This window comes from Anomaloglossus baeobatrachus, chromosome 1, assembly GCF_048569485.1.
Source record: "Anomaloglossus baeobatrachus isolate aAnoBae1 chromosome 1, aAnoBae1.hap1, whole genome shotgun sequence".
Lineage (NCBI taxonomy): Eukaryota > Metazoa > Chordata > Amphibia > Anura > Aromobatidae > Anomaloglossus > Anomaloglossus baeobatrachus.
This window is the reverse complement of record NC_134353.1, coordinates 116,360,192-116,377,083: the sequence shown is the minus strand read 5'-3', so window position 1 is coordinate 116,377,083 and position 16,892 is coordinate 116,360,192. Positions and strand designations below refer to the sequence as shown.

The following is a 16,892-nucleotide window of genomic DNA, read 5'->3' as shown; positions in this document are numbered from 1 at the left end:
TAGGAAAGCCTGTGCAACGATTTACGTGGAGATGCCAGAAGTCACAGTTTCACATCATGAATTGTTTCCTAAGACTTTTTCGGATGTCCCCCATCATGCCTATCCAGTATTGTTCCTGTACGTTCCGGAATATTCGCCAATGACAGAATCTACAGTTTGGACAGCGGATTTCGACTTCCAAACTTCCTTAGAAATTCAGTTTGGCACTTTTTTAAGTACTCCATTTTCCACTACGTTTTCACAGTTAAAACACGCTCTTTAAAACTATATATGTACATTGTTAACAAATAAAGAAGGAATTCAGCAGGAGTGAAATTCAAGCACCACCCAAACTACCAACATTCATAAAGATGTGCAGCAAGTCTATCTCATAGTGGAGATGACCGGTGAGGCGACAAGTCGGTGAGACCACTTGGCGTGAGGATACTTCTCATCCCTGCCGCTGAGGTTCATGGCATTCTTACTTCTCATGAACCAAAGTATGTACAGTTCAAATTTCAGTGCAATCGACCATCTCTTTTAGAAGTTACAGCAATTTTTCCACGTAAAATAGCAGGGGAATCACCCAGTATTTACATCAAAATTGCATTTATATCAATATTAAATAAAATATTAGTACATTTTTTAATACAATTATTTTTCTGAACATTATCTAGATGTTCAGTCACCTAGATTTCTCGCTATTAACTTTAATTAAATCATTTTGCCATTGGACACAGCTGCCAGTATTGCCTGCATTGGTAGCTGATCATGCACAGTTCACCATGTCTTGCTCTTCTTAGTCCATGTGTAGTTGGGTAAACCTCTTCCTTATAGAATTAGCAGTCACTGGACCGGGATAAATAAAGTAGAAAATAGTAGCAGGAGTTGAGGCATATGGTGAGATGGGTGTGGGCATAAAGTCTGCCCAACAGTCCAGAAATTCTGTCCTTGTAGCAATCCTTCTAGAAGAAGATACCTCCTATCTTATCCTCTTTGGTGGAACAATCCACAATTTATTTTCTGTCTGATTCATGTGAGAAAAATAACTCTTATACCTCCTTAAAAAATTGTTGGTATATAGAGGTACAGTAATGGCATTAGGCATTAGAATCTAAGTTTCTGGCCTTTGGTAACTAAAAAAAAAAAAAAAGAAAAGAAAAAATTAAATCGACTAGTCCAAATAAGTAGTGACATTTAGGCCACTGGCGTACACAGACGGAAAGGTCCCCTGTGCACAAACAGTAAATACGCCCTTTGCAGTCCAACAACTCATCAAAATGCACAATTCCATCAACTTTGGAGGTAAAGAAGGGCCCCCATACATCTTGGGCCATTGTGCGGGTGCACAGGTTAGGCTGCTTTCACACTACTTAGGCTGCTTTCACACTACGTTTTTTTAACATCCGTCATGAACGTTTTTTTAACGCAAAAACGGATCCAGTGCAAATGTGTTTTCATTTCAATGCATTTGCAATGGACTCACGTCAACATGCGTTCACCTGCATTTGCGTGCGTTATAGTGAGAATCCAGCGAGTTGCAGTTTTTTAACATTTTTCAAAAATGCTACTTGTAGCGTTTTTGAGCTGCGTCCAAATACTGCAAATTGCTGGATCCTGACTATACTGCATGCAAACGCATGTGAACACTGGCATGCTGATAGACAGGATCCTGCCTGCTCTACTGAGCATGCCCAGAAACCAGCCTCGGGTGATCAGACCCTCTCGCCCCCTCCCTCTCTGTCTCTCTCCGCCTCCCTCTCGCCCCCTCCCTCTCTGTCTGTCTCCCCCTCCCTCTCTGCCTCTCTCAACCTCTCCCTCTCCCCCGCCTGAGAGCTGCGGTCACTCGTAACCAAGATAAATATCGGGTAACCAAGCAAAGCGCTTCTCTTAGTTACCCGATGTTTACGTTGGTTACGTGTGCAGGGAGCGGGGAGCCTGGCTCCTAGCACCTGCGGTTGCTCGTAACCAACGTAAATATCGGGTATCCAAGCAAGTTACCCGATGTTTACCTTGGTTACGAGCCTCTGCAGCTGTCAGAAGCCGCCTCCCAGTCTATCACGTTCAGTTCCACTGACTCCCGATCACATGACTCCAATGCCCGCCCATAAACTTAAAGTGACATGATCCTGCAAAATAACACATGCATTTGCATGCGTTTTTTTGCTGTAAAAGCAGGATCCACTTTTACAGCAAAAAAAGTTCATGACGCATGTTAAAAAAACATAGTGTGAAAGCAGCCTTACACCAATGATATGTCCGCCCCTGCTTTAGGCTATTTTCAAACATTGCTGTTCAGTTTTTTTCTTTTCTTCAAATTTTATGCAAAAAAACCCCACCTGACTCTAGTTTTACATATGAACTGCAATACTTTTTACCTCTGACTTTCCTCTCCTACTTGACTTGAGTCATGATTTTCTCTCTTGACACTACAATTGTCTTTTATGATTTTGACTTCACCTTCCCCTTCTTGGTCTAAAAATAAGCTATCCAAAATCAGCTACTGAACAAGCAATGTGCAGTAAAGGTCTGGAGCAAAACAGAGGACTATAGGGGATACATGTGGTCTGGGTGAACTCAATGACTCTAGTAGTATTTAAAGGCAACCTGTCACCAGATTTGGCCCTTATAAGCTGTGGCCACCACCAGTGGGCTCTTATATTCAACATTCTAGAATACTGTATAAAAGAGACCAGGCTGATTTGTATAACGTAAAAAACACTTTTATAATACTCTCACCTGGGGGGTGGTCTGATCCGATGGGTGTCGCTGCTCTCCGGTCTGGCACCTCCTCTCTGCGGTGATTGACGTCGTCCTTCTACCCAGTCCAGTGTGGATCATGTGTCTTACATCATCCCCACAGGCCAGCATTGTGGTCCTTCGCATGTGCACTTTGATCCGTACTGCTCAGGGCAGATCAAAGTATTGTAGTGCTTTCCTCATGCCTGCGCATTACAGTACTTTCATCTGCCCTTAGCAGGGCAGATCAAAGTGCGCCTGCGCGGGACCGCAATGCCAGCCTGTGTGAATGATGTAGGACATGTCATCCACATTGGGCTGGGTAGAAGGAGGATGGAGATCGCCGCAGAGAGGAAGTGCCAGATCGGAGAGCAGCGACACCCATCGGAATCGACCACCTCACAGCTGAGTATAATAAAAGTGTTTTATTTTTTATGTTCTACACAGCGACCTGGGCTCTTATATACAGCATTTCAGAATACTGTATCTAAGAGCCCACTGGTGGTGGCTGCAGTTTATCGGTTCCCATTAATATCCAATTAATGGTCGGCTTAGTGTCATTGTTTATTAATAGAGAGGTCGGGAAATATATCTGTCCGTAATTAATGTTTATGACCTTCCTATTAGGTGCGTTGCAAATTAATGGCAAAGTGGTAGGTTTTCAGGGAAGCAGCATAGTCATAAAAAGAACTGGGTGAATTGGCTAAAATATGAAGCTTAGGTTATTACTGTTCCAGATATAGTGAACAGTATTAAAATAAGGCTTTAAAAATCCATCATCTTATTATAGATATAATTTCCTTTTTACTTGTGAGGAGAATAGCTCTTATTACTGAAAGAGCTGTAATCAGGGCTCAGAAATTGGCGGCACGCTTCATAAAAATGTGAATTTATGCATAATTTCACTGTTGCTTGACATTTCCCATGCTTGAAGTACCCACACAGGTAACAATTTTATGCATTTTATTGCAATGATCCTTTTAAAATGATTTCCATTGAATAATATGCCGATACACAGAATTCATTTAGCATGATATTATCATGCATTTTATAGTGCGATCATGTTTTATGGGTTTTTTATATTTATAATTTATGCTATATATTATATATTTTTACACTTGAAGAACCTCTCTGGAAAATAGTCACTGCAATAATGATATTATATGTCAACAGAATTAATATAAATACAAATATATGAGTACTGTGTGTGTATATAAATATATATGCACACATGCAGTACTGTGCAAATGTTTTAGGCAGGTGTGGATAATAAATACTGCAAAGTAAGAATGCTTTCAAAATAAGTGTTAATAGTTTATTTTTATAAATTAACAAAAATGCAAAGCAAGTGAACAAAAGAGAAATCTGAATCAAACAAATATTTGGTGTGAGCGCCCTTTGTCTTCAAAACAATATTAATTCTTGTATGTACACTTGCAGTCAGTGATTTTATAGGATTATAGTCTGGTGTAAAGGAAACCAATTCTACCAAACAGGTGATAATGAGCATCATTTCCATATGCAGGTTGAAACACATTCATTAACTGAAAGAGAAACACTTGTGTGGTAAGATTAAAACTGTGAGGAAGAACCAAACGTATGCTAAAAAGGGGAGGTTGTGGCAAACAGTATCACTGTCATGACTATAGCTGGACACTGATGGGGTTAAGTCTGGTGGGTGGCATATGCTCAGTTGTGCTTTTTTCTGAGGCTCACACTGCTTTATTATGGTGTGGATTCCTCTGGAACGGTGCCAATAATAGTTCCTGCTCTGCAGCGTGCGCAACTGGTTCTTGTGATTTAGCTCTGATCGGTCCCACTACCCAGCTGTCCTCTCCCTGACCTCCATTCCATTGTACTCCCTGTCCCGTTCTGTGTCTGCCTCCTCCCACCCTTGTACTTACTTTCTGTCCCCGCTTCTGACCTCGGTAATGTTTCCTGACCTATGCTCTTCTTCCTCTGTTTGGCTTTTGACATGACTTCTCGGCTCCTGACCCTTTTGTTTCCACCTCTTTACAGCTTGCTCGCTTTCCACTGTATTGATGGGACATCCTGGTTTAGATTTAGGGGTACTTTGGACACTACGACATCGCAGGTGCGATGTCGGTGGGGTCATGTCGAAAGTGACACACTTCCTGCGTCGCTCTCAACATCGTAGTGTGTAAATCCTAGATGATAAGATTAATGAGCGCAAAAGCGTCGTAATCGTATCATCGGTGTAGCGTCGGCGAATTCCATAATTACGCTGACGCGACGGTCCGATGTTGTTCCTCGCTCCAGCGGCAGCACACATCGCTGTGTGTGAAGTCGCAGGAGCGAGGAACATCTCCTACCTGCGTCACCGCAGCTCCCGTCGGCTATGCGGAAGGAAGGAGGTGGGCGGGATGTTTACATCCTGCTCATCTCCGCCCCTTCGCTCCTATTGGTCGCCAGCCGCGTGACGTCGCAGTGACGCCGCACAACCCACCCCCTTAATAAGGAGGCGGTTCGCCGGCCAGAGCGACGTCGCACGGCAGGTGAGTGTATGTGAAGCAGCCGTAGCAATAATATTCGCTACGGCAGCTATCACAATGATATCGCAGCTGCGACGGGGGCGGGGACTATCGCGCACGGCATCGCAGCATCGGCTTGGGATGTCGTAGTGTGCAAAGTACCCCTTAGGCTTGCTGACGACTCTTTCTGGTGCTTGTGCCCTCTTGTGGGCTTTTGTCTAACTGCACTTTGGAGTTCTATCTTCATTCAGCTTCTGCGCACCCTGGTGGAAGCCTGACAATTACAGTCACAGTTTATACACCAAGGCAAGACTGAGCACATCAACAAGACACAAGGTAGTTATACTGCATCAAAAAGGTCTGTCCTGTGTAATGATATCAGAGCAGTGTGGGGTTTCAAGATGTGCTGTTCAAGCACTTTTTAAAGAAGCACCAAGAAATGGGCAGCGTTGAGGAACCTAGACACAATGGTTGGCCAATGAAACATTGTAACAGATGAAAGACACATCATGCTTATTTCCCTTTGAAATGGGAAGATGTCCAGCAGTGCCATAAACTCAGCACTGGCAGCAACCACTGTGGCTCTGCTACACCTATCTACAGATCGGCCACAAAGACATAGCTTCAATATAGAAACAAGGCAAAGCAGTTCAACTGTGTATGAAAACAGGAATTGGGGTGCAGAAAAATGGAAGCAGGTTCTCTGGACTAATGAGTCGATATTTGAAATATTTGGCACTTTGTAACTGGAGAGTGGTACAATAATGAGTGTTTGCTGGCAACAGTGAAAAATGGTGGTGGTTCCAAGTACAGTGCCTTGCAAAAGTATTCGGCCCCCTTGAATTTTTCAACCTTTTCCCATATTTCAGGCTTCAAACATAAAGATACAAATTTTAATGTTATGGTGAAGAATCAACAACAAGTGGGACATAATTGTGAAGTTGAACGAAATTTATTGCTTATTTTAAACTTTTTAAAAAAATAAATAACTGAAAATTGGGGCGTGCAATTTTATTCGGCCCCTTTACTTTCAGTGCAGCAAACTCCCTCCAGAAGTTCATTGAGGATCTCTGAATGATCCAATGTTGTCCTAAATGACTGATGATGACAAATATAAGCCACCTGTGTGTAATCAAGTCTATGTATAAATGCACCTGCTCTGTGATAGTCTCAGTGTTCTGTTTAAAGCACAGAGAGCATCATGAAGACCAAGGAACACAACAGTCAGGTCCGTCATACTGTTGTGGAGAAGTTTAAAGCCGGATCTGGTTACAAAAACATTTTCAAAACTTTAAACATCCCAAGAAGCACTATGCAAGCGATCATATTGAAATGGAAGGAGTATCATACCACTGCAAATCTACCAAGACCCGGCCATCCATCCCAACTTTCATCTCAAACAAGGAGAAGACTGATCAGAGATGCAGCTATGAGGCCCATGATCACTCTGGATGAACTGCAGAGATCTACAGCTGAGGTGAGAGAGTCTGTCCATAGGACAACAATCAGTCGTACACTGCACATATCTGGCTTTTATGGAAGAGTGCAAGGAGAAAGCAATTTCTCAAAGATATCCATAAAAAGTGTCATTTAAAGTTTGCCACAAGCCACCTGGGAGACACACCAAATATGTGGAAGAAGGTGTTCTGGTCAGATGAAACCAAAATTGAACTATTTGGGCACAATGCCAAACAATATGTTTGGCGTAAAAGTAACACAGCTCATCACCCTGAACACGCCATCCCCACTGTCAAACCTGGTGGTGGCAGCATCATGGTTTGGGCCTGCTTTTCTTCAGCAGGGACAGGGAAGATGGTTACATTTGATGGGAAGATGGATGGAGCCAAATACAGGTCCATTATTGAAGAAAACCTGTTGGAGTCTGCAAAAGACCTGAGACTGGGACGGAGATTTGTCTTCCAACAAGACAATGATGCCAAACATAAAGCAAAATCTACAATGGAATGGTTCACAAATAAACGTATCCAGGTGATAGAATGGCCAAGTCACAGTCCAGACCTGAATCCAATCGAAAATCTGCGGAAAGAGATGAAAACTGCTGTTCACAAACGCTCTCCATCCAACCTCACTCACCTTGAGCTATTTGCAAAGGAAGAATGCGCAAGAATTTCAGTCTCTCAATGTGCAAAACTGATAGACACATACCCCAAGCGACTGCAGCTGTAATCGCAGCAAAAGGTGGCGCTACAAAGTATTAACTCAAAGGGGCCAAATAATATTGCACGCCCCAATTTTCAGTTATTTATTTTTTATAAAAGTTTAAAATAAGCAATAAATATCGTTCAACTTCACAATTGTGTCCCACTTGTTGTTGATTCTTGACCATAACATTAAAACTTGTATTTTTATGTTTGAAGCCTGAAATGTGGGAAAAGGTTGAAATATTCAAGGGGGCCGAATACTTTCGCAAGGCACTGTACGTTTAGGTATGCATTTCAACAAAAGGAGTTGAGGATTTGGTCAGCATTAATACTGTCCTTAATGCCAACAAATACAAGCAAATGCTTATCTATCATACAATACCATCAGGATGGCATCTGGTTAGACTCAAATTTATTTTGCAGCAGGAAAATGACCCCAAACATACAGCCAATGTCATTAAGAATTATCTTTAGTGTAAAAAAGAACAAGGAGTCCTGGAAGTGATGATACAGTCCCACAGAGCCCCGATCTCAACATCATCAAGTCTATATGGGATTACATGAAGGTTTTGCACATGCGACATCCCTATAAGATCTGTGGCTAGTTTATCCAAAATTTTTGGATCATCTCCTTGAAAAACTATGTGCAAGTGTACCTAGGAGAATGGATGCTGTTTTGAAGGCAAATGGTGGTAACAGCAAATATGGATCTGCTTTAGGCTATGTGTCCACATTGCGTTTTTTGTATGCTTTTCTGCAGCGCTTTCAACTGCCCCTTTTTAATGCCAAAATGCATGCGTTGTGATTTCCCAGCAAAGTCTATGAGAAATAGGGATTTCTTGTGCCCACCATGCAGTTCAAAACGCTGCGTTTAATTTGCATAATTTTGGGCAAAATTTCAGCGTTTAAAGAAGCAGCATGTAATTGTTTTTGCCATTTGGGCTGCGTTTTGATAACATTGAAGTCAATGAGAAGTTGCAAAAAGCAAGAAACATCAAAATTCCTGCTTTTTACCTGCTTTTTAGGTGCAGAAAACTTGCGTTTTGGACTTACAAAACGCATACTTTTTTGGACATCAAAATAAAGATTTAATATGTCCCTTTACACACACACATAGTCCGACAATTAAATTAATGAAAAATATCAATTTATTGCTATTTTACCGCTAAATAGTATAAAACCACTAGAATTATATGAAATATAACTTTTTTTTTAATAAATTATATCTGTTGTCCTTTTTTTTTCTCTTTTCTCATTATGTTTGACTGTTTAATCTTTATTTAGCAGTGTCTTTATGTGCAAAACGCATCTGTCAAAACGCTATTGAAAAGCATGTAAAAAGCGCTAAAAACGCACATAAAATGCGGTAAAAACGCATGCGTTTTTAGCGCTATTTTATGGTAAAAAGCAACTTTGGCAAAATCAATTACTGCCAGAGGGTGCGTTTAGAACTGCACCTAGCTCGACGCATCGTGGACACATAGCCTTAGGCCACATGCACACACTGAGTAGTTGGTGATTTTTTTACCTCAGTATTTGTAGACTAAATCAGAAGTGGAATAATCAGAGGAAAAGTATAATAGAAACACGGGCACCACGTCTGGATTTTTTTTACCCACTCCTGCTGTTGTCTTATAAATACTGAGTTAAAAAACTCACCAAATACTCAATGTGTGCACGGGAACTACGATTTCTCTTTTACTCATTCACTTTGCATTTTCTTAAATGATAAAAATAAATTTACACCTCTATTTTTTTAAAGTATTCTTACTTTGCAAACCTATACTTTTTCATGTGACTGTATATAGTGGAAGGTTAGCTGTGTAGCAGTAGGCAAAATGGAATCTCTTCAAACTGGGCTTCTCCTGCTGTTTATTGTTGGTGTACAAAAATCAATGCAAAGACGTAACCTGTCCTTGTGCAAGAACAATATATGGCCCCTTTGCAGCCCAAGAGCTCATAAAAATGCAAAATTGCGCTCACTTTGCAGGGAGAAATGGGCCTTTTAACCCCTTAGGCCCCTGTGCGGCCACACATGTTGCACCGATGGTATGTCCACCCCTGCCTACTCGGCTGACCACTAACTAGAAACTAGCTTCCTAACTATACAGATGGCCTATTACCAACCAACAGAGAAAAACAAAAATGTTGCGATAGAACACTGCAATAGCATCAGCTAAAGACCTCCGTCTCTTGAAGAGAAACTTTCCGTCTCTTAAGAAAATTTTCCTTCATCTAAGGGTATGTGCACATGGCCGCTTTTTCAGGTGGATTCTATCCCACAAACCACCTGACAAAATATATTAGAAAACACTCAAAGGAATGAACATATGCATTTCCATGTAACAATGACTTACTGTGCATATGTTCAGGCTTTTGAATGTCTTTTATCTGCTTCAGGTTTCTACAAATGCCAAACCTTTAAAAGAAGTACCATGTCCATTCTTCTGGCATTTTGTGGTTGAATACCATTGTGTACTTTTACAATATAAGTTAATGGAAAAGCTTAAAATATGCCCGGAAGACACTCAGATGTCTTTAGACTGTTTTGCCATTGTTTTTTGCTTTAAAAAAAAAAAAAAAAAAAAAAAAAAGCTAATGGTTTGTTCATTATTCAATGAACTGGAAAAAAAAGACCAAGAACTGGAAAAAAAAAGAAAGAAAATAACAGTTAGGCTACTTTCACATTGCATTTTTCCCTACGTCCACAGGTCCCGTCGGGGTATCCGTCCGGACCGCCCCTCCCCCACTCTGCAAAGCGTGCTCCGGACGCATGCGCCCAACAGGGCCATTCACTGTTATGGAGCGGACTGCGTTAGCGTGTGCTCTGTTTTGTGCCATTTTTTGCACATATACGTTTCTGCAGACGGACACCCGAACGTAGAGGAGTACGTTCGGGTGTCCATCTGTAGAAACGTATATGTGCAAAAAATGGCACAAAACAGAGCACACGCTAACGCAGTGAGCTTCATAACAGTGAATGGCCCTGTCGGGCGCATGTGTCCGGAGCACGCTTTGCAGAGTGGGGGAGGGGCGGTCCGGACGGATACCCCGACTGGACCTGTGGACGTAGGGAAAAATGCAATGTGAAAGGGGCCTTATAAAAAAGTGCAAAAAGCATTGAATAACTCCAAAAACTGTTGGCATGCAAAACACAAAATAAACATCAGAAAAAAAAAAGGTTCCTGAAGTGTCTTCTGCTTGAAAAATTTGTCTGGTTTGCTGAAATGAATAGACATTGTGTGCACATACCCTAAAGTCCCTATACAGCACACTTTCCACACCGCGAAAATGAGTCCGCCTAAGGATATGTGCACGTGGAGTCTTTTTGTTGAGCTTTTGGAGCAGAAATGAAGCGAAAACTCACCAAATCCTCCTAAAAACTAAAAATTCCTTTAAAAACATGTTATTTTCACTCAGATTCTGCTCCAAAACTCAGCAAAAAGTCTTAGTGTGCACATAACGTCTTTTGGAGAAAAAAATAAATGCAAAAATGAAAATTTTCTGCTATGAGAAGAGATTAAACCTTTGATTTTTTTGCCCGTTATCTTACAAGGGGGTCAAAATGTTCAGATTTCCTTTAAGATCTCTAAATTAGGATGTTTTTTTATGGCATGTTTTCAATAATGCGTATCAAAAAATTCATGAATGACAAGCTGTGTTTTTATTGTTTTTTTTCTAGTCGACTCAAGTGTGGAAACACTGCCAATGTTTATGGCAAGCCACAGTGCCACAGACCTAGTGAACAGGAATGGTACAGTTAGTCCTCCGAACACTTTGAACTTGAGATCTTCCCACAATGATCTGCTAAATGCAGACGTAAAACACACTGAAACTAAGAGCGACACACCTCCTAAATGCCGAAAAAAATATGCATTGACCAACATCCAGGCAGCCATGGGCTTGTCTGACACAGCAGCACAACCTCTTTTGTCGAATAGCTCTTCAAATATTAAACTGGTGAAGAATGGAGAGAACCAGTTGAGAAAAGCATTCGAACAAGGACAAGACCCAAACAAGAATGTTACTTTAGAAGATGGTGTCTACAGGGTTTTGGAAAAACTAGAAGGAAAAGATGAAGAGGATCAAGAAAGCACAGAAATCCTTCCTTTACTTCCCAGAAGGACCAAGAGCTTCCTTAATTATTATTCCGATCTTGAAACTTCCAGAGACCTTGATCAGAGTCTAGCTAATGGTTATGCAGAGAAGGAAGAGGAACACTCTATATGGATCACGGGCCAAGATCCCGATATTATAACCAACGGTGAAGTGCTGCTGTCAAAACAGGACAAGACTCCAAGTCCTGAGGATAGTCTTGTGCCAACAGTGTCATCTAGTCCTGAGACTAAAAAAGACCATCCAAAGACTGGTGCAAAGACGGACTGTGCTTTGCATCGCATACAGAACCTAGCTCCCAGTGACGAAGATTCCAGTTGGACTACCTTGTCCCAAGATAGTGCTTCACCAGCAACTCCCGATGAGACAGGTAAGCCGGCAAATTGCATTTTCTATAAGTATTCATGCTTTACCAGAAACTAATTTGAAAGCCTTAGAAATTTAAGTATCAATTTAGTGTGTACGCATGTCAGAAGTAGTACTGGTCACATAATATCAGATATAGTAGTGTAATCTTGTCATGGTTACCATAGAGAATTTGTCAGTTTCATCTATAATATTATCAATTAACGGCTTTCAGCTCAATCTCAAGCCATGGCAACTTGATGGATGAGCACTCTGTAGGAAGATCGGTCTTGTGCAAACCTAGATAGGTCCTCCAGGGTCTTCTCCACTGTTATCTTGATTGTATCAAGCCATTTGGGTTGCGGGTCTTCCTCTTCACCTTGTTCCTTATATTCTTCCAACCATGATGTCCTTCTCCAGTGATTGCTTTTTTTGTATGATGTGTCCAAAGAAGGCAAGTCGTAGCTTGGTGATCATTGCTTCGAGTGACAGGTCTGGCTTGGTTCCTCTGTAATCTACGGGCAGATATTCAAAGCATGTACCCTAAAGGCAGACCATGTGGCTGTTAAGGGATCCCTAAAAGGAAGTGGGCTAGACTGGGGCTTCATCCCATATTTTTTGGGGAATCTGCAAGATCATACATGCATGGATGTAAGACATAAAACCAAATATCACGGAAAGGAAATGGGGATCAAAAAGCATTAAGTCCTCCTATACTTCTTGAGGTCCGTGGAATGCACTGGTGCTAACCACCACCAGAGTGGCCTATATATCAAGAAGTAAAATGATGCTTTGTTCATTTTTAGGCAGATATCTATGTCTCATGTATTTTTATTACTATTAACTCCTGGGAGATTTTTCGTTTTCACGCTGTAGTTTTTTTTTCTTCCCTTACTCTAAGAGCCATAACTTTTTGATTTTACTTACGACAGTTATGCGAGGGCTTGTTTTTTGCCCTCAATGTTGTACATTTGAATCATACTAACTATCCATTTTATCATATAATGTATTGGAAAGCAGGAAAAAAAATCTGAGTCTTGCGAAACAGCAAAAAAAAGTACAATTCTGAAATATTTTTTTTAATTACTTACAGTGTTAATTTTACAGTAAAAATGACCTGGGAACACTCTGGGTCAGTATGATTACACAGATACCAACATGTATTGTTTTTGTTTTATCTAAGGGATTTAAAAAAATTAAAACATTTTATAAAAAAAGAAAAAAAAAAGAAAAAAAAGGCTTGTTTCCATTTTTCAAGAGCTGTGATTTTTTTCAATTTTTTTTTAGATTTGGGGTTGTGTGAGGGCTATTTTTATTTATATAATTTTGGGGTATATGCTGTGTTTTGATTACCTGTATTACGATTAATTCTGTTGTTGCTGTGGGTGAAAAACTTAAATTCTAGTATTTTGATTCTCTCATTTTTTGTATTTCTTAATCTTTAATGGGTTAAGAGTGAGGTAATTTGATATTTTATATATTTCTTTTAATTTTTAATATTTTTAAAACTTTTTTTTATGTTTCATTGTATTTGTTAGTCCCCTTAGGGGATTTAAATCTGCTTTATATGGCAGAAATCATGGTCTGCTATGAACAACAGCCACAGGCTGGCTGTCACAGGTGTACAGTGATGACAGTCACAGGGGTCTTCAGCAGACCTCTGGCTGTCATGGCAGCTCATTAGGAAGGAGGAAAAAAGTGTTGAGCCTGCACTGCCGTGGAGAGGTTTTGCCAGGAAGGTCCAGAACACATCAGAGGTTGCAATGTGGTTTTATGCATCACGTTTCGAAGCTACTTTGCTTCTTTGTTAGGTTATTGTTCCTGATGAAGATGCGAGGCAGCTTTGAAGCACGCTGCATAAAACTGCATTGCACCCTCTAATGCGTCCTGGATCTTCTTGGTAAAACCTCTCCACGGGAGGGCAGACTGAGCACTTTTTCCTCCTTCCTGGTCTATTCTGTACCTTGTATACACACATGCTTCTGCAGAAGCCATACATGTTTAAGCAATTTGATTGTTGTGTATAGCACAACTAACAAAGGTGGGCACACTATTTGATATAATTTATATAATATATATTGGATAGGACCCTATTGCGCCCTTCCATGGCAATACAGTGGCATCTCCCAAACACTTTGTGGGAGCACTGATGAGGGGGTAAAATGACGCGCCCCCCTGCCAGTGTGCATTAAATTCTGCTGTCACAGCATGACTGCATTTAAAGAGAATCTGTCAGCAGGTTTTTGCTACTTCATCTTAGAGCCGCATGACGTAAACAAAGATAATCTGAGTTCAACGATGTATCACTTAGATTACAGTGTGTAGCCGTTTTAACACAAGCCAAGATTTGAGATTTTGCTTTTGGCGGTGCTGGGAGAGCTGTCCCTGCTCACACCAGGCTTTCAGTGTACATTTCCATAGACAGAGCTGCTAATCAGGGAAGGGGGTGGAGTAGGACTACATCTCATGTGCTGATGAGACCCACTAATGACAAAGATAAGAGGCTTAAACGAACATTGCAGGGAAACAAAAGCAGACATAGAGATAAGACAACAGGGGCTGAATGCTTTGTTTTAACTCTTACAGCATACTGTCTTCAGATTACATTGCAGAAACCTGCTGACAGAGTCCCTTTAACAGATTAACAGCTCTCAGCTGTTACAGGCAGATTATGGTTGATTAATTCAGCCATCATCTGCTACGAAAGATGCAGGCTCGGCATGGGAGCTTGCATCAAAGGCATGGGCGCCAACGTTTGAAGGACATAGTCTGTTATAAGTCATCAGGGGGTTAAATGGGTTGCCCAGTTAAGTAATATTAATGACTGATCCCAAGGATAGGTCATCAGCCTCAGGTCCGGTGTTCCTAGACTCGCCAATCCCACCAATCAGCTGTTACAGGAAGCAGCCTGATATAAACATTGAATGGATCAGTGCAGTGCGGCTCTGTTCAATGTGTAGTGTCTGCTGTCAGGTACTGCAGATCAAATCCTATGCTTCTTACTAAAGAATAAAAGAATAGGCTAGTATCACTTTAATGAAATTGTAGCGGTGTTTATTCGGTTTGTGTGCATTCAATGTGCTTTGCAGGCAGATGTGAAGACGCGGTTAAGTACAGTTGGGGATTATACAGGAATGCCCCGCACTCACTCTACTAATAAAACCCACAATTTATGAGCTGGTACAGACATGACATTTTCTAGGAACTTCATGGTATTAAGGAGTCAGAATAAATCAGTGTTAAGCTTTTATCAAAACTTGAAGAATTTGGTATGATAGGAATTTTTCATTTAAACTAATGTGAAATACCCGTTTTACCTCGGGCTCCGGAGCGATAGGAGGAAAATAGTCAAACAAGTGAGTACCTGTCCTCAGACAGACGATGGTAACAAAGCCCCTGACATTTCCCCCGCATTGCTCCCTTCTCGCACCTTCCTGATATGAGCTGTACTTGTATACGCAGGGTATTAGAATTATCATTCACCAGACACGCGGCTGTCATCCTATTCTGCAATCCCCTCACTGTGGATTTATTGGGATTCGCAAACTACAGGGGAATGGAAAACCGTGTGCTGCAAAATGATATCATTTCTTTTAAAGGGAACCTGTCATGTGGAAAAAAAATGCATTTTACCTGCAGATATAGAGTTTATCTACAAGTAATTTCCATTAAACTATTGTGAAAATGGCGCTTCTGGGAGAAAATGAATTTATATCCTCCCAGGAGCTGCTTGCTTTCAGCCATATTGGTTACCGTCACTGTTCACTATGCTGTGATCAGCAGCTGTGATCACTCCCCGACACTTTGATTGACAGCTCGCTCTGCACAGATGCAGCACCTGGGAGGATAGACGCTCATTTCCTCACAGTGACTGCATTTTCAGTAAGGTGGTCAGGCATCATTTTAACACTATTAATAGCATTTCTGCAGATTACAAGATTACATTCCTTTAAAGGGAATCCGTCAGCAGGTTTTTGCTATGTCAGCTGAAGCCAACATTCTGCAAGGGCTCACACAGAAAGTACAGGCATGCCTGTTGTGTCACAGTCTGATCTTTTGTTTATTTGCTCTGTTTTTTTAAGCAGCAAGAATCTTATCATTACAGGACTAGAAACCCACGTGTATGGCAGTCCGGCACACCCACTGCTGTTAATGACGCTTTACAGTCAATGTACAATCTCTATTGAGAGCCTGGTGTGGGCGGGGGCAGCCCTCTGGACTTTGTTACATGACTAAACCTAAAAATTCAGATTGTGTTAGAACGGCTGCAGCCAGTAATCTAAGTGATACATCGTTGGATTCATGATGTGTTTGCCTACAGCATGCTGTGATTGAATGAGGTGCGGAGACAATCTTCTGGACTCTGCTACATGACTTAACCTAAAAATTCAGATTGTGCCAGAACAGCTGCAGCCAGTAATCTAAGTGATACATAGTTGGATACAGGATGTCTTTGCCTACAGCATGCCTTTCTTAGATGAGGTAGCTAAAATCTGCAGACAGATTCCCTTTAAGCCTAGTAATTCTATACATCTGTCACGGGCGGAGGAGGGGACACTGCGCTCTCCCACTGCTCGGGTCCAGCTGCTGCTACTGCTGCCGCTGCTCGGTGGTGGCTCGAGCGGTGGGCCGGATCCCGGGGACTCGAGCGGCGTTCCTTACCCGTGAGTGAAAAGGGGGATTTGATTGTAGGGATTTGGTTTTGTCCGTGACGCCACCCACGGTTGTGGTGAGATTGGTGACACCACCGCTGCTCTGGACGGGGATCCCGGGAGCGATGACAGGGAGCAGCCTGGATGTTAGTTCTCCCCTTCGTGGGTAGGGGGTTGGTTGTCCCGGGGCCCGGTGATGGGGGTAGGGATGGATGGCAGGCGGGTTACGGGGCCTGGCGAGGTGCAGGGTCGCGGGGGCAGCGCTGTGCCGCACGGCACAGTGGTACTCACTCAGCCAATGATGTACACAAAGTCTCCGGTAAAACAAACGGCTGGATGGACGGGTCCCACAGACGGCTGCGGTGTTTCGCCTCCCGGCAGGTTGATGGTGACTGCCTTTCCCTGCA

The 16,892-nt window shown here is 41.8% G+C and overlaps 1 protein-coding gene across 9 annotated transcripts in view; it reads left to right on the top strand.

The window, feature by feature from the left end:
- Nucleotides 1-16,892, top strand: part of APBB2 (amyloid beta precursor protein binding family B member 2) — a 556,523-nt gene that overhangs the window by 215,208 nt on the left and 324,423 nt on the right. For 8 of the 9 annotated variants that reach the window (XM_075346989.1, XM_075346988.1, XM_075346981.1 and 5 more), the window contains one exon: nt 11,055-11,858. The exons of the other annotated variant lie outside the window; for it this stretch is intronic. In XM_075346989.1, the coding sequence (XP_075203104.1) occupies nt 11,055-11,858 (804 nt within the window). The remainder of the gene's footprint in view (nt 1-11,054; nt 11,859-16,892) is intronic. 9 annotated transcript variants of the gene reach the window in all.